This window comes from Camelus bactrianus, chromosome 14 (assembly GCF_048773025.1).
Source record: "Camelus bactrianus isolate YW-2024 breed Bactrian camel chromosome 14, ASM4877302v1, whole genome shotgun sequence".
Classification (NCBI taxonomy): domain Eukaryota; kingdom Metazoa; phylum Chordata; class Mammalia; order Artiodactyla; family Camelidae; genus Camelus; species Camelus bactrianus.
In genome coordinates this window covers 18,730,060-18,755,010 of record NC_133552.1, presented here as the reverse complement: position 1 = coordinate 18,755,010, position 24,951 = coordinate 18,730,060, and the positions used below count along the sequence as shown (strand labels likewise).

Sequence of the window (24,951 nt, the reverse complement as noted above, 5' to 3'; positions counted from 1 at the left end):
GGGAGTTACGGAGAGGCACCTTCTGGGTCTCACACCACAGCCAGGCTCAGCAATGTCACTGGGGGAGGGACAGCCCTCTCTTCCCTCCCCACCAAGAAGTCAGCTGTTACTAACAGCACGGCCTAGAGGTGGGTGGGCCTGCTGGTTTGCGGTCCTGTAATAATGGTGGGGGTGTTGGTAATTTTTAAACGGATGGAAACTAGTTTGGAAACGCAACTGAACTTTAGAAAAGAAAAAGAAATGACCGGACTTTCCTAATGATGCCAGGTAGCTTCTGACTTCTCCTGGGTAACCAAAAGCAGCCCCCAAACAGTCTATATTGCAGTTTGAATGACAAGAAATGGGGAGCAGCATAAGATGAGCTTGGCAAAGTGTCCCCAAAAGAGAGAAGGCGCTCTCCCTAACCTCCCACCGACACAGGGGAATTTCACCCCATAAAACCCTGTAGAAACCCAGCCACAGATGCCCGCAAGGGGAGGACTGGAGTGCATTAGCCAAAGCTGGTCTAACTCGCAGCTCTTTTCCCCACCATATCCCACTGTCCCAGATCTTCCAGGCTGAAGTTTCCCCTCTTCTTCTCAACTCTCCTGGTCTTCTAAGAGCTGATTCCAGTCCATTCAGCACACAGAAACGTGAGGGACTAAACCCTTCTTTCCCCTGCTCCCTCACTGGGCAATGTGTAGGGCCCCAGTACCAACGCTTGTGAGTCAGAGAAACTTCCATTTTTATCCCTGTACTGCAGGGAAACTCCCAGTTCAGACTCCTGGGGACAAGGGTGGCTGGAGGAGATTCTAGCTGCCCTAGGTGGGTGGGGAGCCAAACCTGGTCAAAACTACCCACCTCTGGGCAGTGACCACCAGATCCTACCTGGGCAGCAGGCCTGAGGCCTTCCTCCTCTTTTCACTCTCAAGTGATGCCAGCCTGTCTTCCCTGTAAGCCCCACAATCAGCAAAGCAGGAAGGCCTATCCCCAATCCATCCTCACCTCCCCACCTCCATCCCTGGGGAGATCTAGCCCTTCCTGCAGCATCTGAGACAGCTCCTGCCGTGAGTGGGCTTTCCTCGCACAGGCCCTTCCCTAGACCCTCGAAGGGGAGGCTCCTTCGGACTGTCCCCCAACAAGCGTGGGCCCAGCCCTGTCTGATTTGACTTGTCTTTTGAGGATCCTGGGCCACCGCTTTCAGCCCAGTCCTCGGCCAGAGAACAGCGTGGCGGGGGAGACTGGGCCTCGATGGGTCCTGGGCCCAGGAGCCCCCGCCTGCTATGCGCGCGCAAAGCCCGCGGGCGCCCGAACCCTCGGCCCCACCGCGTTTGGTCGCTGGATGCTGACATTCCGGGGGTCCGAGGGCCCGGGGGGCCCGGGCCCGAGCGGCTCGGCGCGCTGCGCTCCGGCCGCCGGTTGCGGGGAGGCAGCGCCGCAGCGCCCGCCTCGCGGCCGCGCTGGTTAGGCATCTGGGGGGGACCGGAAGGATGGCGAGGAAGTAGGAGAGGGTTTCCTGAGATGAAAGATTACTTCCGTCCGGGCTCTGGCCTCTCTCTGGAGCCGGCTCGTTGGGGGCTGGGGAGCGGGGTGTGCGGGGCTCGGGGGCCGCGCCTTGCCACCTGCAGCGCCCGGGGCGGGCGGGACGCGCTCGGCCCGGTCGGGGGCTCACGCGGGGGCATCCTTGCAGGTGGGAGCCGAGAGCATTTCCTAGCGCCCAAGCCATGGTGGCCAAACAGCGGATCCGGATGGCGAACGAGAAGCACAGCAAGAACATCACCCAGAGGGGGAACGTAGCCAAAACCCTGGTAAGGCGGGGACGGCGCGCTGACCCGGCGGCCAGGGGCCGGGGCGGGGAGGGGCGGGGCGGGCGCAGGGCCGCGGGCGCTGGGCCGGCCTCCCCTCCCCCCGGCCCAGGGCCGCCCCTCCCGCGGGGTCCCGCGCGGTGGGCGCTGAGGACCGGGCTCCCGGGGACGCGGACTTGTGCTCTCGTGGGTGGAGAGGGCACTGGTTGGCCGTGGACCCTCTGGGAGTGGCGGCTGGGGCTCCCACGGAGGGGCAGAAAGGCCTCCCCAGGAGTGAAATGGGCCTTTGCCCCTGGTAAAGACGGAAAGTCACATCCTTAAGGGAACAGTTAAACCAACTGCTTGCCCAGGGGCTTGGAACCGAACCGAGTAGGTGCCAGAATGTTTGTTGAATGAATGAATGAATGAGTGAATGAATAATGGGAGGCCATTTGCCATCTCTTCCTCCCAGGCTTCACCCCCTGCCCTCCATTACCAACAAACACCTTGATAAGCATTTCTTTCCCGCCCCTTTATACTGGTCTTCTTGTACGAACTGGAAGTGCGGGATGAGATTCAGACCTGTCTGCCCCTCCGTCCTCCTATTTTTGTCTCTTCTCCAGTAAGGCCTCTCACCACTGGGCTAGTTTAAAAGCAACATTCCTCTTGTTCATCCTGTGAATTGAGGCTCATCCTGATGGTGTGATCCAGAGCTTTAGAGACTTAATTTATTGCCAGGCATTCTGTACCTCCAAAACTGTAGATCAAAGCTTTATAACAATTTGTAAAATCTACCTTATGCACAGGGTTTCGTGTGTTTTGTTTGTTTTTAGTAAAGCAAATGATCTTCAACAGAAAATGCCAGGCCCCGTGATTCTGGATATTCAGAGGCAGACCTCGGATGAGTTGTTGGGCAGTGTTGGTCTCCAAGTATATGAACAAAGGCACTTGGAATCTACTATCCCAGACCTTCAGTGGAAGTCCGGCTGAAATTTGGGGTTTGGCTGGAAAAGCTTGCAGAATTGATGAGGCAATTGCTCTTAGCTAAAGGCACGATGCTTGTTTGATTAACTGAGCAAAATGCTGTATCTGCTTTGATTACATCAGAATTCATGCAGAACCAAGCAGTACAAGTAGAGAAACCTTAGGATCAGGTTTGGAACTTTGTATGTACTACAAGCTTAAGTTGTGCTTGACATTCTCTCATTTGGGAGTTAGAGCATTTAGTTGTGTTTGGGTAGCCAAATGCCAATATGCCATTGAACTGGAACCATTTTTCACATAAATTTGCGTTTTCCCTATTTTTACTCAGAAAAACAACTTTCTGTCCAAATTGACATTGAAAAACAATTTTTAATGGATATTAAAACATTCAGGGTTTATATCTCTAGGAGATCAGTTCTTCCCAGGATGTCATACAGACAAGCTGACTTACTGAAAAATTCTAGTCATGTGATTCTTTTTAATGAACTAAAAAAAAAAAAACAGAGTTCAGAACTCAGTTGACAACTTATCTGACTGCAAAAGTAACAGCAAAACAGAAACTAATTTGCACAGCTGTTTTATCCACTGGGCGTGGTAGTCAGCGTCTGCCACCTCTAGCTTTTCAAGACCACTGGAAAATGTTTAGGACCTGAAACAATAATTATTGGCTCCAAAACAAGAAAAGAAAATGGAAAAATGGAAGGAAAAGCTGTTCAAATATCTAGAAAATGTAGTCAACTCCACTGCAGTTCAACTCCACTTAACTTTCAGAGAAACTTTCAAATTATGTTGAATGTATGAAATGAGTGGATTTTAATACATTCTAATATACCATGCTTTGGGCCCTTCAAAAGTGCTTGGCTCCTATCAGGGGTTTAAATGGTCCTACCAGCTTTGTAATGAAAGTTTTTCAAACCAAACCACAATGTCTGTTTATTTTCCCTTGGTTAGAAGGGCTTTGGGGTTAACCTTATTGTAAATAGATCAGCATCCAAAAAGAAAAATGAAATTATCTTTCAAAAAGAAACACTGTAAATCCTAAATCTCATTTTCCTAATTACAAATCAAACATGATTATCTTTTGGAAGAAGTAACTTAACAAGGGATAACTTGTTCAGAATGCAGTTCAAGAAATGCAGACACGTGAACAGATTTTAACTGAAGATTCAGACTAATCGTTCAGAAATAAACTCCCTTAATTGTATGCAGATGCTTTGGTATTTCATTATTAGCTTACAGCTGTGGAGTGAATCAATGCTGTTCTCCCAGATAACAGATAAATCTAAGACCTAGAGAAAGGGAATAATCATTTCATGATTATAGAGTGGTAATTTCTCCAGAGTGAATGGGCAATTTAAATTTCAGAGTTCCGAGTTGCCCTGTTGGTATCTTATCGCAGGGAAAACTATCTAACATTTTGGAGCCTCCAGGAGTGGCAGACTCTTACTAGAAATGAACCATGTCATTTGCAGGATCTTACTGCTTTTCTTACCTTTCCCAGCAATAAATGCAGGCTTCGGTGAATTGTTCCAACAGATTTGTGCTGGGCACCACTTCCAAAAAAGAGTAACTCAAAGCTCTCAAAGAAAAAAAAAAAAAGAGGATATATTTGTATTATGATCAGCCAAGGTGTTCTTGACTGCTGAAAGTCCCCAGATAATACTGGTTCACTGTGAAATGTCATCAGAAAGGGTTTTGTGTTATATGCTCCAAGCTATGCATCCTGATAATTTGTGTTTTTCTGCAAAGGGAAAATAAAGGACACCATTTGGTATTTGCAGTAGACCAATAATCCATTTACAAACTCCTGAATTCACTTGTTGACTTTGCTAGATATAGAACTAAGTGAATTTTTCATGTAGCATTGGTGAGATGACAGCAACAGAACTGGTTTCTGGTCAACTAAGACAAATTATTAGGAAGTTGGTGAAGGGGAGTGGAGAGGGGTAAATGTCACATTCTGTTCAGGTAACTTGATTTAACACCTCTATTATTTACTTGCTCTGACCTTGACCTGGTCTTAAGTGCCAAAGAATAACACAATAAAGGCACTGGTTAAAGTTGTCATATGCAATTATTTAAGACTGATTTTGTCCTTGTCTAGTCAAAAGAAACCACCTCTTCCCTTTCAGTGTGATTTGCCACCATGTAAGATTCGTGTTGGATGCAAGCTTGTCAAGGACAGAGAAGTGAATGGTTTTAATCCTGAATCAGAGCCGACCTGCCGCTGAAACTTTCATCCATACTTCTCTAGTAAGAAGAATGCAGGACTGGCCCTATCACCAATTAGGAAGTATTAATAAAAGAGACAATATCCTTTCTAGGTCGTGTCTTTGCTCTCGCTGAATGAAGCCATCATTTTTAGTGACACCTGTATTCTTATTTATTCTTTGATGAACAGTTATTAAGCATATAGTGTGTTTAAGTTCCGGGCCAGGCATTGCTATATATTGATACATGAAAGAGAGACAGTGCTTGCCCTTGGGGGGCTTACAGTCTAGTGGACAGACAGATATTAAACACATTATCACACGGATAAACAGTGAGATACAAACGGAGATAAATGCTATCTAGAAGCACATAGTGATACAGGTGCCAAGTGAACTCATTTGAGGTAGAAGAGAGAAGGTTTTCTAAGAACAGAACAGGTAAGCTGAGAACCAAAAAACTGTTGCCTTGTCGATGGTAAAGTGAGTTCTTTAACCTATATTAGCTACAACCTATTTTTGGCTCATGCCAATGGGGAAATATTTAGTGAGTTCTTTACTTTTTTAACTCTGCCTGCTTCCTTTTCATTTGAGAAGTTCCCCACTTTTTAGATGCCTCTCTCAGAAAATACTGCTTCTCCATTGACTAATTTTGATTTTAAGGACCAAACCCTACCTGCACACAGACCCAGAGGGGTTGCAGAGGGACGTTCCTATTACGTCTGTGTTTTGTTTGGGTTTGGGAAGGGCAGAAGGGATGCAGGGCTGGTCCATGTGGGGACCACAGACCCCCGGTGCCTCCCAGGGATGTGGAGATTTCTCCAAACTTTATTACAAAATGCTGTTTCTCTCGCTTCCATGCACAGTTGCTGTGGTCCGTCTGCCATTCTCAGGATTTCCATTGCATGGACTTCCCAATTTTGGGGGCACTTAGAAGGTTTTGAGAAAAATGGCTATACTCTGTGACCCTACCTTGGAATCCACAGATAGAGGAATTCAAGATGAATTTCTTGGAGGAAAATCCCCAGGCCCTGTAATGAGGCAGACCTAAATTTGAATCAAGTTAGCAAACTTTGAGCCTCAGTTTCTCAACTGCAGGATGGAGATTGCCTTGCGTGGAGTTGTGAATGCTGGAAACAGTAGATGCAGGCTGCTTCCTAGCGCACCAGGCATGAAGTGTGCTTTCAGCAAGTGGAAACAATTATTAGTATTATAGTATAGTCATTAACTAGTATTATGGTATAATCATTTTGGGCTCCAAAATCACTATATCGCTTTATGTATTTATACATTATCCGTCCCTAGAACGTTTAAGGACCACCAAGTTCACTGAGTTACAGGGTGTAAATGAGGTTATTGATGAATTTTTCCAAACCTATCTTGATCCTTTAAAATTGACTTTATTTGCCTCCATCTGCCCATGGGCATTGACACTGGCTCTGTCTCCTTCACAGAGGTGTCCCAGCCCCCAGTACAGTGACTAGTGGTGCTTAGTACAAGTTCCTTCAACGAATGAGCCTAATCCTGCTTTCTCCCTCCCATTCCCTTTTAGAGGCCGCAAGAAGAGAAATATCCTGTGGGACCGTGGCTGCTGGCCCTCTTTGTTTTTGTTGTCTGTGGCTCAGGTATGGTTTTTTCGCTGACCTTGTATCCCATGGTCTCCTCTGTCCTGTAAAAGCATGTTTTATTCACAAGGCAAATAGAGAAAAAATACACCGATCTGGGATTCAAGTCAATCATTGCCCGAAGGCTTCATCGTAATGGATTTTGATTTAGTTTCCATCCCAGCAAACCAAATATGAGTCCAGACAGTACTGATATACTATCAAATCATAATCATAAAATGATTGCGCTGAGCAATTAAATTGGCTAGCGACACTTTAGAGTTAAAGCTTTCTCTGAAGACCTGGCCTAAAAAGGGCATTTGAACAGAAAGTGGAGCACCTGTCTGCCTGAGATAAATCCACGTTCCAGAGAGAGGGAGAGGCCTTGTGCCTTTAGAGAAGCTGTGCAGAGCTGCTCGATAGAACAGAGCCTGAGACCTGCGCCTCAAGGTTCAGTCACCTGATGCTGGAAGGTGGCAGGTTTGGAGAGCTTTACTTACACTCAGGTTCGAACACGCACACGCACACGCACACGCACACGCACACGCACACACGGTGGAGACTTGACCAAACGGATCATGCAGTTGTTTCTTGTTGATTTGTAACTGGGAGCCTTGACATAATTCCTGGTCCCCATGAGTTGAGTCTCTGAAGGACCAGTGATGGAGGTCCCTTCTAGTAACGAGGTCGGCCTTCAGCCGCTCCCATCCCCCATCACTTCACTGTAGCTGAGGGCAGGGAAGGCAAAGAGTCCACATCTTCCTGCAAAGACCTAGGCCTCCCAGGAAGATGTCATTCTGCCCCAGTGACAAGAGACACCTGTGACTAAAGGTAGATCAGTGCCACTGACCTTTGGGAGACCACTCTTCTGACGAAGCAACAGATCTTAGGAGGAAGGAGGGGCCTGAATGTCTTGGTGCTGCAGTTGCTTGATTCCAAGATAAAAAGATCTTCTACTCAGAGAAATAAGAGTGTTCCTCATTCCCAAAGATGTGCCCTCCAAGGGAATCTTCTGCCCCATATGGGAATTCCCATGTCTGTAACAGAATTTACCCAGCCACTGCTGGGATACTTCAGGAGTGCTCACTCCTTTGAAAAGCCTGTCCCATTTCTGTGTAGCTCTGATTCAATTAGAAACTCTCCTCTCTTTTGAACTACAACATTGTGCTGTCTTCTTAATAGATCAGCATGGACTGTTTTTCTTCGGAATGTCTTGAATCTTTGGATATTTTCAAGACTGCCTAGCAGTTCCTTCTGAAGACTCAACTCCCCTAGTTCTCTCAACCTCGTCCTCATCAGATGTGGTTTCTAGACCCTTCTTCTGATTCCACGCCATGACTCTCTTAAGGTATAGCATTTGCAACTGCAGAAGTTGGTCTAAAAGTGGTGCGACTGCCACAGAGGCAGTAGGGCTGTCACTGCCCTTGATCTCATCACCTGGCTTCTATTAATACGCCCCAGGCTTGCAGTTTGTTTTTAACAGTCATGGCACATCTGAGACTCACATCGGGCTATTGGTCAGCCAGTCCCTACCAAGCTCTTCTTTACATAAACTTCTTGCAAGCTTCAAAGATGCCTCTACCCGCCCCTGCCCCTGCCCCTGCCATCTACAGTTGTCCCTTAGCTGCATCACACATGGTTTTATTTTACTCATGGCCCTCATCAACATTTGAAATGATTTAATATGTTTACTATTATCCATTTCCCTCTACTAGGATATGAGCTCAAGGAAGGCAGTGTTTATCTTCCACTAAATTTTTAGATCCTAGCACAGTATTTAGCACATGGTGAGTGCTTAATCTGGTTGGATGGATGGATGGATGGATGGATAAAGCCAGATATTTCCCATGCTGTAGATATTATGTTGACTTTTTTTTAAACCTAGTATAAAGCTTCATGGACATTTCTGTTATTGATTTCATTGTTGGTTGTCGACTGTTTTTCTGCAGAGCAGCCATAAAGTCTGGAAAACATAGAACATACATGATAAATGGTTACCGATATTCCTTTATAATGTGCAGTATGGTTAGTGACATTACATGGTATATTCAGTGTATTGCCTTGCATTAGTGATGCATAGTTCAGAGCATTGTGAAAAATTGCAATGATTGCAGCACATTAATGCAGCATCTCCTGCATATTCATCCATGATGCTTAGCCTCGGACAGTCTGTCTCTGATTTTCTTCCAAACACAAACCAAACCAAAAAAAAAAAATCCATGCCTTTATCATGCCACAGAAAAATCAAGAAAAAGCCATCTATATAAAAAAAAGTTATCAATGTTTTCAGGCTTTATGGCCAACCTGTAGATTGTTAGATCTTGAACCTTGAGCCTTTTATCTAATTATCTTTCTCTTCTCCTTTATGGTTTCTTGAAATTTATTATTTTTCCAAGTCACTGATTAAAGTCTAGACTTGGAGAAGCCCACAGGACACAATTAGCAACAGCTCCCCTCAGGTCGACTTTGAACCTCTCAGCTAAACTCCTGCAAGCAGTCCTCATGTCTTAAGGGTCCCGGGTGCACCCCGGCACTGTGTGGGCTTTGGAAATACTAACTCCTCCGGGGGCAGCGGGCCCTGGGGAGGCAGATAAGGAAGCTGACCGTTGTAACCCAGGGAAAGAGCGCTACGATAGCAGAGCCACCAGAGTGCTTGGCAAGCACGGATAAGGGGTGGTCTGAGTCTGTTTGGGCTGCTATAACAAAACCCCACAGACTGGGTGGCTTCTAAACAGAAGAAATTTACTCCTCCTTGTTCTGGCGGCTGGATGTCAGATGAGGGTGCAGGCATGGTCAGGTGAGGGCCCCCTTCCCAATCACAGACTTCTCCTTGGGTCTCCACCTGGCAGAAGGGGCTGGGGAGCTCTGTGGGGTCTCTTGCATAAGAGCACTCAACCCATTCATGAGGCCTCCACCCTTAGGATCTAATCACCTCCCAAAGGAACTATCTTCTACCACCATCACACTGGGTGTTAGGAGTCCAACGTCTGCATCTGGGAGAACACAGACTATCACGGGGACTTCAAAACCATGCTCAGCAGAAGAGAAAGTTTCCCAGAGGAGGTGCCAGTTGAGCTGAGTTTGAAGGACAAACAGCCAGACAAAGGGAAGGTTATTCCACATGAAGGGACACTGTGTGACAAAGACTCAGAGGCCTGAGATAGTACCCCGGGCTCAAGCATAGCCAAAGCCCAGTCACAGGAATCTGTGAACCCAGTCATCATGCAGCCCATGTTATCAGGGACTAAACAGATACAGAGCTGATTTTTTTTTTTCTTTTTTGGCTTCAAGATACACAGTAATGGGGCCCTCCTGGCTCTGTGCCCTGAGGTAGCATCAGCGGGGGGGTGGGGGGAGCCAGTGAGTTACTTAGTCTGGTTTATTCTTCTCAAACTAGCTCCCAGTATCCATCCCTTACAAAGAGATGAAAAACCTCCTCTAAATTACATTTTAATTAAAATTTTGCCAGGCGTATTGGTTCACAGAGTAGGAACTGTATCTTCCCCCTACGCTCCCTTGGGTAAATTGGGACATTTGCTGACAGCAATCTTTGGGAACCCTCCCAGTCTCCATTCGTTTTTTCTGGGATCAAGAACATTGTCTCTGTTGGCCTCTCTGTAGATTTGTCCAGGGGCCTGGCCTGGGAGCCTGCAGGGCCTGGGGATTTGGACTTTAACTGACTAAAAGAACACACCACATCCCCTGCCTTCGTGTCCAGCGTTGTTCTGATGATGCTTCTTTAAATCTTTCTAGTTAAGACCACTTGGCTTCTGTGGAGAGGCTACACACCGAACGGGAGTTGGGTCATCTTAACCGTCTCTACCCTCTGTTAACATGCTCCATGATCCCCAAGCAATGGGCCCCATCCCTTTTTTAATCATAAATAAAAATAATCCACTACTACCCCACCTTTTTGTTTTCTTTTTTTCTCTCTCTTTTTTTTTTTTTTTGTCAGCTTTGACATTTTTCCACCCAATCTTCAGCTCAAGTCGAGTACTGTTCTTACAGAAATGTGTCCCTCTTCTCAGTTTGCCCTTGGTACTGTGCCCTTCCTTCTGTCTTTGTACATGTCCTTTTCTAAACCAAACATGCCTTGAAAAACACAATAGCTCCTTTAGATCCGTCCCGTTCCCACCTCTCTGGGATCAGCTTATCTCACAGCTCCCACTGTTCCTCCCGAGTTTCTCCCTTTTCAGAGTCTAGGGCCATAAACTCCTATCTCTCTATTCTCTATGTTTAAAAAAAGGTGATTCCCTCAAGCCTAGCCATCCTCTTTATCAGTTCCTCTGCTTCATGCCATGAGCCTTGCAGGTGCCCGGAGGATGGAGGCCCCTTCTCGCTGTCCTCCCTCTGGCTCTGTTCCGGTTCTCTAACACAGAGCAGGAGAGACCCCCTCACCTCACACCCGGCCGTCCGCCTGGGCTGGGCACAGCAGCCCCTCCCTCCTGCTCTTGCCCGCCAGGCTCACACAGAAGCCCCCGGACTTTCTGCTGGGATTTCCCACCTCTGCAGACACACGCCTTCCTGTCCCCGTCCAGTATGTCTCTCTTCCTTTGTCTGGGGTCTACCAGACACCAGGCTTGCATTCCATGTCACCGAGTCCCAGGGACACCTCGGCGGTCGCTCGCCCTCTCTGCGGTCACGTGGTTGGTTATTTATGTTTGGTAGATCGTTACACAGGCAGGAAAAATATGAAGTCTTCTAATATTAGTAAAGGCGCTGACCGTGGATCTGATTCTCCTCACTCTGTTAACCCAGTCTCGTAATTCACGGCTGCTTGGGCGAGCTGGTCTTTTTAGAACTAGGGTCAGTGTCCCGAGGGTAAATAACTATTCCGGTCAGGCAAGTCATAAGGAATGCATGTTTTATCTCTCGTCCTAGGATCTTCTGGAAAAGAATGAAAGCTGCTGAAATGTTGACATTTTAAGTATATGCTCACTTATGGGTCACCCTTACTCCATTTTATGTGGGAAAACAAGTTAATAAGCCTCCAAGAGGTTATGGGACCCCTTTATTATGGGGAGTGACGTGTTCAGCAAACTCTTGACCCCGTCCCCCTCGGCTGCTCTCCGGTGGCCTCCCTCGTTCTCCACACGCCTTTCATGCCAGCAGCGCTGGTGCTGATGAGAGCCAGATGATGGAAAGGAGGGAAGAGAACCCAGGGGAGCAGTGAAGGTGCAGCACACAGACACCCCGAGACCCCAGGGAATGGCCACCCCTCACCAGGAAGTCACCAGCGGCCCCCAGGGTCCCAGTCCAGCCCAGGTCCATGGGTGTGAGCTCTCACACGTGACCCCATGGAGAGGCAGTCAGAGGATGTCATCTCAATCCTAAATACATCCCTCCTCAGAGGAAGTCAATTTCCACTTTCCAGAATTGCAAAAGTTCTCTAAGGCAAGACACTTCTTTGAAAACTGACCAGTGGGCAGTAAAAGGATAAGAGGCTTCAGAGGGGAGGATAGTTTTGGACTCTGCCAGATGTGGGTTCAAAGCCTGGATTTGCTCGGGATCAGCGGAAAAACCTGGGGACACGTTCATGACTCTCCCTCTGTACTGATTTCCTTATTGATCAAACGGGGAGAGTAGGACCCCCACCCCCCACCCCCTGCCCCAAAGGTTGTCCTGGCACTGAGCGGTTCCAGGGACGTCTTAGGTGCTGGCCGACAGCGAGCTTGAAGCCTGCAGCTTCAGTCACCACCTCCTAGATCCCCATCGCCCTCGTGGAAAGTAGTGGCACCAAAAATGGGACTGGTGAGCTGTGGGCTGTTTAGGCTCTCATCCTCCCAGGCTGTGCCGTACTGGGCACGCTCAGCCACGCACCGTGGTCTTGATCTTCCAAAGAGTTTAAGCCCCACCTCTCCACTCCAGGGAGGAGTATGAGCAAATGAAGTGATAACACTCCAGGCATGTGAGACTATGTTCCCACGAGAAAGCATCGGGATCATGCAGACCAACCCACGCGGGAGAAAGGAAGCACCCACAGGCAGACTAAAATCAGTGAATAGGGGTTTGTACTTCAAGTTGAATGTGAGAAATAAAGTGTCAATTTCATGCCCTTAAAGCAACCCAAAGGCACCACTGTTTTGCTATTAAAAAAAAAAAAAAGAAAGTTTCCTTTGTGAGATACAAAAGCCTTGGGAACAGGGTGTTCTTTTGAGACACAGAATTGTGCATATAGGACCTCTCAGGGCCTTATCTTGCTTTGTCTGATTTAGTTTGGAAGCTAGCCTTTGTGTCGTTAATATTATATACATTCCGGCAGAAATCAAAAACCTGTTTCTCAGTCAAATACCTGTCCTGGGTCCCCTTGGATGATTATTCCAAACAGACCAGAAACTTCTCTTGTTCAGGTCTTGGCCCGGGACTTTGTTTGGCTTGAGCCTTTTTAACTGGTTACGTTTATTTGTCTTTATTTGATCTCCTAGGACCCCAGATTCACACTGAAGCCCCAAGGATTTAAGCACCCCACCCCCAACCTTCTTAGAGACCTGGCCAGTTTTTTTCCCTCCTGTTTTTATAGAAACATTATCTTCCGTTCCTGCAGGCAGTGGGGCTCTTTCCAGATAAGCAGCTCATCCTGGCTCTCTGAGTCCCCAGTTTTGAAACCTGCCTCTTTAGAGAGCTTTTGATAGCTTCTGAAGAGTACTTGCTTTTATCTTGAGACTCAGAGACAAGCGTGACCTGGAATGTCCATCTGAGGTGGCAGAGATGCTGTGACACAGATATGACAAATGCTATCTGCACGGGACACTTGCTGTCTGCGTGCGTGTCCCCAGACCATGGAGGAAGCCCGTCCCACTGCGCCTGGAGCCCTCGCCCCTGATGTTTTCCTCTCCCTTCTGTCCTCAGTTTGTTCGTTCGTTCGTACTTACTTATGTTCATTCGTTCGTACTTACTTCATTCGTTCTTTCTTTCCTTCTTTCTTTCTCTTTCTTTCTTCTTTCCTTCCTTCCTTCCTTTTTCTTTCTTTCTTTTCTTTCTTTCTTTTTAAATTGAAGTAGTCAGTTCACAGTGTTGTATTAACTTATGGTGTACAGCATAGTGATTCAGTATTTCATATATATATATTCCTTTTCATATTATTTTTCATTATAGGCTATTACAAGGTATTGAATATAGTTCCCTGTGCTATACAGTAGGACCTTGTTGTTTATCTATTTTATATATTGTAGTATCTGCAAATCCTGAACTCCCAATTTATCCCTCCCCACCCACTCCATTCCCCTCTGGTAACCACAAGTTTGTTTTCTATGTCTGTGAGTCTGTTTCTGTTTTGTAAATAAATTTGTCTCATTTTTTTTAGATTCCATATATAAGTGATATCATATGGTATTTTCTTTTTCTGTCTGACCTACTTCATTTAGTATGATAATCTCCAGGTCCAACCATGTTGCTGCAAATGGCATTATTTCATTCTTTTTAGTGTTCCATTGTATAAATATACCACATCTTCTCTATCCAATCATCTGTCAATAGACATTTGGGTTGCTTCTTGGGCATATATGTGGAGGAAACTCTAATTTGAAAAGAAACACGTACCCCAGTGTTCACAGAAGCACTTTTTACAATAGCCAAGACATGAAAGCATCCTCAGCTCTTCCAAGAGCCTTGTGGGGAAGGACTCTGAGAACTCCAAAGCTCCGTGGGAAGCCTCCTGCTGTTGATCAGGACTCTCTGCCATGGGGGGAGGGGATAGCTCAGTGGTAGAGCACGTACTTAGCATGAGTGAGGTCCTGGGTTCAATTCCCAGTACCTCCATCAAAAGTGTTTTTAAAAATAAAAATAAAAAATTTTTAAAAAGTAAGAAATGTCTGTCATGAGCATGGTAGTGACAGCAGGGTCACCAGGGACATCCCTGGCCTACCCTCTTAACAGTGTCAGTGCCACAGTGTTCCTAGGGCGACTGTCTTCAGCATTTTCAGCTTTCCTCTTGGACTAGAACTTTCACCTGGACTCTGAGACGAGGTCTTTTTCTTCACATGCTAGTGCATCACACAGTTGGGTTGTTTAATGCGTGCATCCAAGTTTTTCTGATCCTGTGGTACCGCTGACCTCTTCCGAGCCCTGGTGTGATCCCGTACGTGGACAGGGAAGCAGTGATCTGAGAGAATCTCCTCCATCTTCATCCCTCACTGAGGCTCCAGCTGGGATCAGTGGAGCCACCATTTAACACCATCATGTTTGATTCTCAAAGGGAAACTGACACACCAGCCACACCCCACTTCCCTCCCTCAGACTGTTTCTCCCTCATCCATCCCCAACTTTCAGTTTGACTTCTCTCTCTCTGGCCAGGCCGGATACTCCTGTCCTAATTAGAGATGGTGCCAGTCCTAGTGGTTCCTGAAGCCTGGGTGGTCCTGACACTGATGAGCTTATAGCCCCCATCAAAGGGAACCTCCAGGGTGACAGGATCAACAGTGACTGCTACTTCCTTCATAGTTTTCTACATTTTCTAGTTTTGTCAATGAGCATATTTTACTTGCATAATCAGAAAAAATAAGCATATTTTAAGAACAAAGCATCTAGACTAGTGGTTTTAGCCCTTTCCTTTTTTTTTTTAAAGCAGCAGAACTCTTTGTTCAGATCTCCAAGGGAAACAAACGAAAGAGCAGCTGTTCTGGTTGAAGTGGGATCTGCCATGTGTGTGTGTTTGTGTCTGTGTGTGCATACATGTGTTTATGTGTCTGTGTGCACGTTTGTGTGTGTGTTTTGTGTTTGTGTGTACTGCCTGTGTGTTTTTGTCTGTATGTGTGTGCATATCTGTTTGCGTGTCTGAGTGCATCTTGTGTGTGTGTATCTCTGTGTTTGTGTGTGTGTGTGTCTTGTGTCTGTATGTGCGTACATATGTGTGTGTCTGTGAGTACATCTTTGTGTGTGTGTTTGTGTATCCGTGTGTTGTGTGTTTTGTGTATGTGTGGGTTTAGGGGGTTCCTCCTGTGTTGCCGGATATTCTGATATTTTTCACCCCCAGAAGGGAATACACATCTGAACCCCCTTTGTCCAGCAAATAGGAAATTGTGTCCGGCCCAGAGCTGGCCTCTGTGATTAGAGTGAATGCCTTTCCCGAAGAGCCTGCGAGGTCGTCCAGCACCATCAGCTGGGAGTAGCTGCCCTGTTGCTGGGCAAGGATGTTCCCTTTGTCTGTTGGTTAACAATCTGTCCTCTTCTGTACCCCATGGGCACTCTGCCTGGGGGAGGGGGTGGGGGCGGGACAGATGACGTGTCCCAGACAGGACCGGTTTTCAGGAGAACCTATTCCGCACAGATAGGAAGAAGCGATTCCCCGAGATGTTCGTGGCTGGCCCGAACTCCTCCCCGCCTCCCAGCTTCCTGTTTCGGATGGTCCATCCAGCCCTCGCCCTTCCTTACCACGCTGGAGGCCTCTCCATTTCTGGAAGGGCCCGGGCCCCTGCCCTCCTTGGGCCTGGCTGCTTTGTTAAGGACGGTGCGGAGGAGGGAGAGGGCTGAGTCACGTGTGTACCAGCTCCAGGGCCAGCCCCCTTGGGTTCAAAACACAGCTGTGCCACCTCCAAGCTGTGCCGCCTTGTCCAGGTGACCCACGCCCACCCTAAGTCTCAGCTCTCCCTTCTCAAAAGGGATCATACTGGCTGCTGACTTCCAGCACCCCCAGGGAAATCCATCCGCGGGTTAAACGAGACGATGCGTGCCACATGCTTAGTGGAGTCCTGGAAACGGTCTTACAGATTGTTGTTGTTGTCATCATCGTGTTGCTGGCCCTTAGTCAGCATTTCCCAACCCCCCTGGCAGGGTTCTGACCAAGATTCTGAATGCTTCCCTGGAAAGAAGGCTAACCCTTTGACCTTTGTGATGGCGAGAAAAACGCGTAGAGCATGGCTCTGAGATCAAGGAAGCTGCTGGAGCCCCACCCAGGAGCTCCCGTCCCACCTGGACAGGCAGAGGGCAGGGTTTACCAGCCAGAGGGCAGCTTGTCACCTCTGCAGGGGCATCTGGAGCTGGGACCTCCTCTCTACTTCTAGAAAGAACTCTAAAAACCAGCCTGTGAGGATGAACAGGGTCTATTCACCTGACTGTTTTGGCTACCGTTTCTTTACTACTTATTATTTTTGTTTATTTATTTTTTGGGGGGGGGAGGGAGGTAATTAGGTTTTTATTTATCTATTTTTAGTGGAAGTACTGGGGATTGAACCCAGGACTTTGTGCATGCTAAGCACACGCTCTACCACTGAGCTGTGCCTTCCCCCTCTGAGTACTTATTATAATGCCAGGCCCTACAATTATATTTTCTCTTCTCATCACACGTTACGGTGCTCATTTTTCCAGATCACAAAATGGAGGTTTATAGAGGAAATCAGAGAAGAGAGCTAGGACCAAAACCTACACGCCAAAGCCCAAAAGGCTCTTTCTTACCCTGCAACCTTTCTTTTACCATTTCACCCACAATGCTATGGAGCAGAAGGTTTCCACCAACTTTAGGCCTGTAGCATACGACTATGTATTGAAAAGAAGCCGTGTTAAAACATCTCCCTCCTACTTCCCCTGCCAGGAAAGGTGCATTGTCCAGAGGTTCCAGAGGTCCGGCCATCCTGGGCCTGCTCCCAGGTGGGTAAAGCCATGGTCCGCCTCTTGACTGGGCCACCGGGGTGCTCCGTCACCTTGCTCTTTTCCTGGACACTTGCTCCAGGGCAGATTTGAATTCATCGTGTTTGCAGGTCGACCGCATAAACACTGGCCTTTCCTGGAGAAACCCTTCTGTTTCACCACGAAGGAAAGACTGAGGACATGCCTCTGCTCTGGAACTCCTGCCTCAGGATCTGAGATGGACAATCTGGAAAAGATGTCTCATCAGCCATTGGCTCCCTCAAGGTGACCAGCAGCCTCCCTTGTCACGTGCTTCCCTCTGCCCTGTGCCCCTTGGACCATTCGGGTTTGCGTATGGTTCCTTTCTCGGAAGAGTGCTTCTGCTGTCTGCCATGTTAATGTGGAGAGAGAGCATCCCATTCTTTGCGAATAATATCCCTCCTTTTAACAGTGTTCTCCTGCCCTCGCCTGACCCTGGCTCCTGCTCTTTCCTCTCCTTCCATCTCTGCAGAAGCTGCAGGATATGGCATCTTGCCTTTGACTTTCTTTGTGCTGATTCTTACGGAGACATTAACCACCCGCCTTGGCGATGTCTTGTCTCCTAATGTTTCTGCTTGTCTCTTGCAGGGCCCATACTTTTCTTACCAGTGCTTTCACTTTTTAAAAAAGTTTTTAAATGAAAAAGAATCAAAGGGATGTGATTTCTAGAGTTGCCTTATTCTCCTACAGAGTCTGCCTCTGGCCTCTGTCTTGATCTCTCCTCTCAGCAGCTTCCTTGAGCTCTCTTATCATCAACCCTCTACTTTCAATAAATGCTGTTTCCAGAAGCCCCCGTTGTCTGGCTGGAGTCCAGTTTTCTGACGGTCTCCTAGGGGACCCACTTGGGACATCCCTGCATCCTTCTGGCACTCCCAGTTAGCGGAGGTGGGTCCGGCCCCAGGGAAAGAGTGGAGGGGGCTGACAACCTTAAGGAGTTTATGTTGTCATGACTTTGCTTCTCCTCAAGGACTGAGCTCTTGGGACAACTGAGTCTCAAGGTTGCCATTTGCTGCTGAATCTTTTGGTTTGCAAAAATGATCCATTGAGGTTTTTAAAATGTATTTTCCTCCATGCTCTTTGCAATTTTTCACCTCCAGTCCTTTAATAAGTATTGACTGAGGACCTACTACGTGCCAGATGCTGAGCTAGGCCTAGGGGTGGAGCTGCGGGCAGAATCGTCCATGGTCCCTGCTCTCCTGGAGCTTGTGGTCTAGTGGGGAGGAAAGATGAGTCAATCAAGTAATTCTGCTAAAACATGTCCAATTTCAGCCATGAAAATGTTGGAAGGAGAGGCACGGAGGGCTGTGAGAGCAGGTGCAGGCAGACCTCGGAGATACTGCTGGTTCAGCTCCAGATCACTGCAATAAACCCAGTTTCACAACAAAGCAGGTCATATAAATTTTTCAGTGTCCCAGTGCATACAGCGGTTATGTTTAGATTGTACTGTAGTCTATTAAGTGTGAAATAGCATTATGTCTAAAAAAAGTGCAATACTCAATTAGAAAATACTTTATTGCTAAAAAATGCTAACCATCACCTGAGCCTTCAGCAAGTCGTAATCTCTTTGCAAGAGTAACATCAGCGATCACTGATCACAGGTCACCGTAACAAATATAATAATAAAGTTTGAAATATTGTGAGACTTACCAAAATGGGACACAAAGGCACGAAGTGAGCAAATGCTGTTGGAAAAATGGTGCCAAGAGACTTGCTCAATGCAATGTTGCCACAGACTCTCAATTTGTAAAACAAACAAACAAACAAACAAAAAATGCAATATCTGCAAAGCGCAATAAAGCCCAGCGCAATAAAATGAGGTGTGCCTGTAACACAAAGGGCTGCCGTGCTCCAGGTCAGTGACCAGCACCTCAGCATCACCTATGAACTCGTTAGAAATACACATTGTCAGTTCCCAGCCCAGATCCACTGGATTAGAAACTCTGGGGGTGGAGCCCAGCATCCATTTTCACATATCCTCAGGGGACTGTGATACACAGGTTTGAGAATGCCTGCTCCAGATGGTCAAAGAAGGCTTCTCTGAAGAAATAACTTCTGAATTACAGAGAAAAACTAGTCAGTAGAGTAGGGTGGGGAAGTATTTTAGATACAAAGAATGGCATGTATGGAAACCCAGTAGTAAGAGCAGGGAGCTTTTGAAACATGAGGGAGTCGTGGAAGAGAGAAGAGTGGAGAAGGTGGGTCTGGGCCAGTTGCTGGGGCCAGGAGATGCAGGTCATGGGGGCGTCATCAAGGATTGGGCAATAGAAAGCTTCTGGTGTGCTGTAAACACAGGGATGTTTTGCAATCTCACTTGCTTTTATTTAAAGAATAATTCTAGCCACAGTACGGAGAAAGAATTGAAGAGGAGCAAAGTAGACCAGTTGGAGGTCATCGTGGGAGCTGGGGAAAGATGGTGATAACTTGGACTGAGGTAGCTTCTGGAGGGATGGAGAGAAAAATGCATGATCAAAAGCTTATTCGGTAATGTCCACACATCTTGGTCATCCATTGGAGGTGACGATGATGACTCTGGCAATTTTGGTTTGCATGTGAGACGGAGGAGGATGATGCCAGGTCTGGCAGTGGGAAGAGATCGTGAGAAGATCCTGTTCTGTTTGATGTACCTTTGAGCCACCTGTGTGTAGGTATCAGTTACACGGGGGAAGGTGTGCGTCTAGCGCTCTGGGGAGAGGTCAAGCCTGGCAGTATGCATTGGTGAGTCATCAAAAGCTGAGTGGCAACTGAAATTGTGGGCCAGATGAGATCACCTGGGAGAAGGAATGTGATGAAGGGAAGAAAATCAGAATGCTCACTGAGGAACTTCAACATTCTTGTTTACTGGGCAGGTGGAGTTGGGATGACTCCCATAAAATGAGTTGAGCTGTAAAGAACCGAAGAGAAGGAAGAAAACTAGAAACCAGGGGGATAGTGTGTCACAGAGGGCAAGGGAAGAGAGAGTTTCAAGGAGGCAGCACTCGGCGATGGTGAGTAGGGATGTATAGTAAGAGGCAGCTGAGGATGCTTGCTGGATTAAGTGACATGGAAGGTCATTTGTAGCTTTGGCAAGAGCTATTTCAGTGGAGTGAAGAGAACAGAAGCTAGAATGCAGTGGAGCGAGGTGGAAGTGGAAGGTAAGGACGTGGAGAAAGTGAATACCATAGACAGCTTCCGGGAAACGGTTGTAAAGAGGAAGAGAGGGCACCTGTTGATGGGAGATGTGGAGTCAAGAGGATTGTTCTGGTTTGATGTTTGAGTTGCAAGGGCTTCTTGCACGTAAAAGCCTAAGAATCTCATTGAAGGAGGATGGTTGGATAAAAGAGAGAGGTGACTATCCAGGGTTACCGAGGACTAGCACCCTCAGCACAGGTGGGAGAGGGCAGAGGCTCTGGGGTTCTGTGTGTGTGAGCCTGGATTTTTCTGGACCTCTGTGACCTGCTGATCTTGAATGCCCACCATCCCTCTTTTCTCCCCATCCCCCTTCCCTGCTGACTCGCCTGCCCGCAGCCCCTTCCCTGCCGCTGCTCAGCTGTTTTCTCTGCTTTGTTCACCCACTGTTAAGCTATTAACTTGTCAGGGTCTAGACTCCCCACCTTCTTTCCCACTTTGAACCCACTCCTGGCTCCTTCCCCATTCACCGCCTAGGAAAGTCAGCAATGGGGAGGCCCGGGTTGCTCTGTGCGTCATTCCTGGCAGGCACACAGAAGTACAGTTAATATAATTGGTATAGGAATTTGAAGGCTTCTTAAAGACATTGATACAACTGAATAAGGGATAATAAAACCCAGCCTTCTCTCCATTATCTTAGATGTGGAGACAAATGGTGAACTTAAAATCGGCTATATTCAAAGTAATTTCTCCAAGAGGGTTCAATTTTAAAGGGTCACCTACAAACTTGTTAAGGACCGTTAGATTTTTACGTGTTAATTCATGGATTCAATTAGGGGCAGGAATGATCTTTAATGAGTTTTTTAAGCAGACTTGCAAATAGGTAAGTTGTTTCAATAGAAGTGTTGCTACTCTGAGACAGGCAAATTGTGTCTAAGATTCTTAAGAGAAATTTGCAGCAGTTCCTTAAAAAGAATTGAGTGGCTTTATCCTTACCCAGCGCTTTTGAAGTCATGACTTAACTTAATGAGGTATGATGGACCAAAGCACAGACTCTTTCCCATTCATTGACCTGCATCTTGCTGATCAGGATTTCTTGTCTAGAAATAAAACTCAGGGAAAAATGACATTTTTGAGCATCTGTGATGGGCAGATCTTTTACTTGTGTTATCATATTTATTCCTTGCAATCCTTTGAGATACAGATGACCTACAGTTTTATAAATAAAGGAATCAGGGCTCAGAACTATTTAGTGAATTCTCCAAATTCACACCTCTAGAGGGTGGCAGTTAGAGCTTGAGCTCTTGTCATCATGCTCATACCTCATACGTGGAGAGGCAGCAGCCATTGTTGTAGTGGTAGCAACGGTAGTCATAGCAATAGCTCCCAGGCATCCGATCTTCTGTGAGTGAGGAGCCTCCTGTATTGTCATCTCGTTTAAGTCCTATATTAACGCTGCAAGCATCATGGTCCTCAGTTCACAGAAGAGGAAACAGGCTTGAAGAGGTTAAATTATTCATGCAGTCACACAGCCCTTCAGGGAACATGGGGGGCGGGGAATCAAACCCAATTCCCTCTGGCCCACAACGTTCCCCTCTAAAGTAAGCTTGTTTGTCAAGATTAGGGATGTTTTCCTGATCCCAAGAACAAAGCCCGAGGCATGGTAGATGTAAATATTTTTTTCCTAATGTAGTTGAATACACAGCTGCCTCCCAGCACTTCTGTGGAGCCAGAACACAGAATGTTTATTTAATTTTTATTCCTTGTCAGCTTTGGTAGAGGAGGGCAGAAACTTCCGGCAGGCGTCTACATTTTGGTGAGGTACTTTCTCATCTGTCTAGCAAACTCTCCTGTCAACAGCCAGCCCAGAATCCAGAATAAGCCAAGAAAAACTCTAAGCACAACCAGAGTTAACTATCACAGCATGTTGGGTTAACTCCTTTACTGTATCGAGAGAGGAGTCCTTCCGACCCTCACACAGAACTGGTTGACTTTAATTGTACACGTAGTTCCAACAGTCTTTGTTTTCAACTGAGTCTACAGAAACATAAAAACAGAAGAGGGCTCACTGCAGATTGGTGTAGTAACACCAGAGATGTGACCAGAGATAAGAATGATTGACACACACACACACACACAAAATGGTGAGAAGCAGAATGAGAACCTAAGTAGAGCCGACCAGAGCCATTTTGGTATCAGATCAAACACTGTGCGTCCTCAGTAGTAACATTACAACAGAGCCGCACCAGTTATAATTTTTTATTATAGTCACCCTGGACATTCATAAAAACATAATATTAAATCATGTTTGGTATATGTCCAATTTAGGAAAGTAGTGATGATACATACAGTGAGTTTTTTAGTTAAAAAAAATGCACTAGTGCTTTACCCTTCAAATCTAGCTATTCGAGGAAGATGCCCTGGGACCCTCTGTGTGATTTATTTTTGTACCCCCGAAGCACAGTGCCTGGCACACAGTGTGTTCTCACTAACATTAGATGAAATATCAAACAGTTTGGTTTTTGAGGGTTCTGGGGAGTCTGCTTCACTATGGTCACTTAGGAAGCAGCGTTCCTGGGTGTATTCCAGGATGACTTCATGAAAGAGAGAAGGGGTAAGACCCCCCGAATGCTCCGTTTGTTGTTTTTACACATGATTACATGCAATGATACCCAGCCTCCCCTGAAAAACAAAATCATTCTGTACATGTTCGTTGTGATTGTCATCATGACTGTCTTTATCATGATCGACCAATTTGTATATTTCACTTCCGGGGAGGATGTGGAAAAGGAGCTGGGACTCTACTCCGCTGGAACACATTGAAACCCCAAAGATCAAATCAGGCTGGGAGCTATCTAAGCAGGTCTCACCAAAATAAGCGGGGGCGGGGGACGGGCATCCCAGGAATTACCTGTGGGCTACAGGCTACCCACCTCTCCGATCAGGAAGGAGTTCCACTTAGTGAAGATGGAGCCCTGAATAAGTCGGTGTTACTCTCAGTGCATGTTAACCTGCATTTCAGAAAGTTCCAGGCCGCCTGAAGATGCACTCGTATCAAAGGTCATCGGCAGCCGGGGGGGCCCAGCTCCGCGTGTCTGCTCCCAGCACCTGGCCTGCCGTCCAGTTCAAGGGCAGCTTCTTTTCCAGGTCACAGCCATTCTGAAGAGGCAACATCACTGACCTGTTAAATGGAAGCCCCGCCCCACGCTCCAGCCCCAGCGGACGGTTCTGGGGAAGGGGGCCAATGCTCTCAGCGCCCGAGGGCTTGCTGGCCCTCACTCCTGGTGGAATTAGCAGGAGTTATCCATAAATCCCCGAGGCATCCATCAGCAGACAGGGCAAGGCTGCCTTTTTAAAGAAGTTCACTGACCTCTTGTTAACTTAACTCCTTGTTAGGAAATATCTAATCAGCTATGTGCTAACACGCCAGGGGCCCGGGGGGCAGCAGAAGCAGAGCTTGTGGTGGGATTGGGTTTCCAGCTGTGTGCTGTCTGGTGTCTGAGCCGTCTGTTTTGTTTTCCTTGTTCAGCTATCTTCCAGATCATTCAGAGCATAAGGATGGGCATGTGAGCAGGTTTGACACCGCCCCCTCCCGCTGGAGGGTGGAGGACCACTTCAGCTCTTAGCCGGGTATCTGTGGGAAGCCAACAAGCCACCCAGAAAAGAAAAAAAAGGCTCCCTCAATTGTCCCCTGATCACTTCATCGTGGATGTCAGACCAAATTGCCTTCTCACAGGACATCTCGGTACATCCATGTTCTCGAGCGGAAAGGACCTTGTGCTTTGCAGTTGGCAGGGTTGGTGGCTCCCCGAGTGTCTGCAGTGGTTTCGCCTTGGGTTTCACTGATGTGTGCATGGGGGCCTCTGAATGATCACTGCTTTACTTTCTATGGATACAATCTCTCCTCCACTGGGAATTGCTTTTACAAATAAATGTCTTTGTTCAACTGTGTACCACGCATGGGTTCCAGTGAGAAAAGCGAAGTGAAGGTGATGTCAGGCTAGCTCCAGGGGGTGGGAGGGTGGGGGCACTAGATTCTGTCACTGGGGAAGGGCAGGGAACCAGGGCTAGATTTACCCAGATGGGCTGGACACCCTCAGGGTCTTCGCCTGAATTGCAGCCCTTGGGTGGCTCTCAGGACCTTGAGTTTTCCACATGCTTGACTTTTTTTTTTTTTTTTTTTTTGTCTTTTGGGGTTTTTTGTCATTTTTTTCAATCCAGAAAAGGCATCTACAATGTGTGTTAAAGTGTGATTAGCCCTTATCTTCTTTGTGGGCTGCCTCGGGGCTTGATGAGCCACTGATGTCTGAGGCCTTTTCGGGAAAACCATCCAACCTCAGGCCCAGCCCTGCCCTGATGTAGAGCATGGGGCAGGCAGGAGTCCCGCTTCACTCTGGGTGGTCGGCTGGGAGGACAGCAGGGCGAGGCCCAGGGCTGATGGATGAAACCCTCCTCTCCCTAGCCAGCCTTCCCCACAGCCTCTCAAAGTGTGGGCAGCCTGCGGCCCGTCTCTGTGCGTGTGTGAAGGGGGTGTGTCTTAAAATGCAGGCTCCTGGGTTCCACCTCAAGCCTGCTAAATCCAAATCCCCACCGCTGGTGGCTGCAGCAGGTGGAGGATGCTAAGAAGAATATTTGGTACCAGCTCCCTTGGAGAGGCTCGTGTCCTCTACACCACGATCCCGAGAAAGC

General features: G+C 47.3%; 1 protein-coding gene across 4 annotated transcripts; it reads left to right on the top strand.

Annotated features, from left to right (window-relative positions):
- The first annotated feature begins 1,473 nt into the window (after window positions 1-1,473).
- Window positions 1,474-24,213, top strand: SERP2 (stress associated endoplasmic reticulum protein family member 2). 4 transcript variants are annotated; one of them, XR_012511713.1, is made up of 5 exons: window positions 1,511-1,787; window positions 6,507-6,579; window positions 17,084-17,139; window positions 17,250-17,403; window positions 23,792-24,213. XR_012511713.1 is itself a non-coding variant. In XM_074378206.1 (4 exons), exons 1-4 carry the CDS (start codon window positions 1,704-1,706, stop codon window positions 23,886-23,888), a joined length of 408 nt encoding a protein of 135 aa, XP_074234307.1. In that variant the 5' UTR covers window positions 1,536-1,703; the 3' UTR covers window positions 23,889-24,213. The 4 variants fall into 4 exon arrangements, 2 of the variants coding, with proteins under 2 accessions (XP_074234309.1, XP_074234307.1); XR_012511714.1 differs by lacking the exons at window positions 17,250-17,403; window positions 23,792-24,213 and adding an exon at window positions 7,741-7,906 and having other exon boundaries at window positions 1,474-1,787; window positions 17,084-17,137; XM_074378206.1 differs by lacking the exon at window positions 17,084-17,139 and having other exon boundaries at window positions 1,536-1,787.
- Window positions 24,214-24,951: the final 738 nt, after the last annotated feature.

Bases quoted from the DNA above. Each gene is read 5' to 3' on its own strand.
- SERP2 (XM_074378206.1), top strand. From the start codon at position 1,704: ATGGTGGCCAAACAGCGGATCCGGATGGCGAACGAGAAGCACAGCAAG. The intron at 6,580-17,249 runs GTATGGTTTTTT...TCGTGTTTGCAG, and splicing joins TTTTGTTGTCTGTGGCTCAG to GTCGACCGCATAAACACTGG. The intron at 17,404-23,791 runs GTGACCAGCAGC...TTCCTTGTTCAG, and splicing joins CAGCCATTGGCTCCCTCAAG to CTATCTTCCAGATCATTCAG.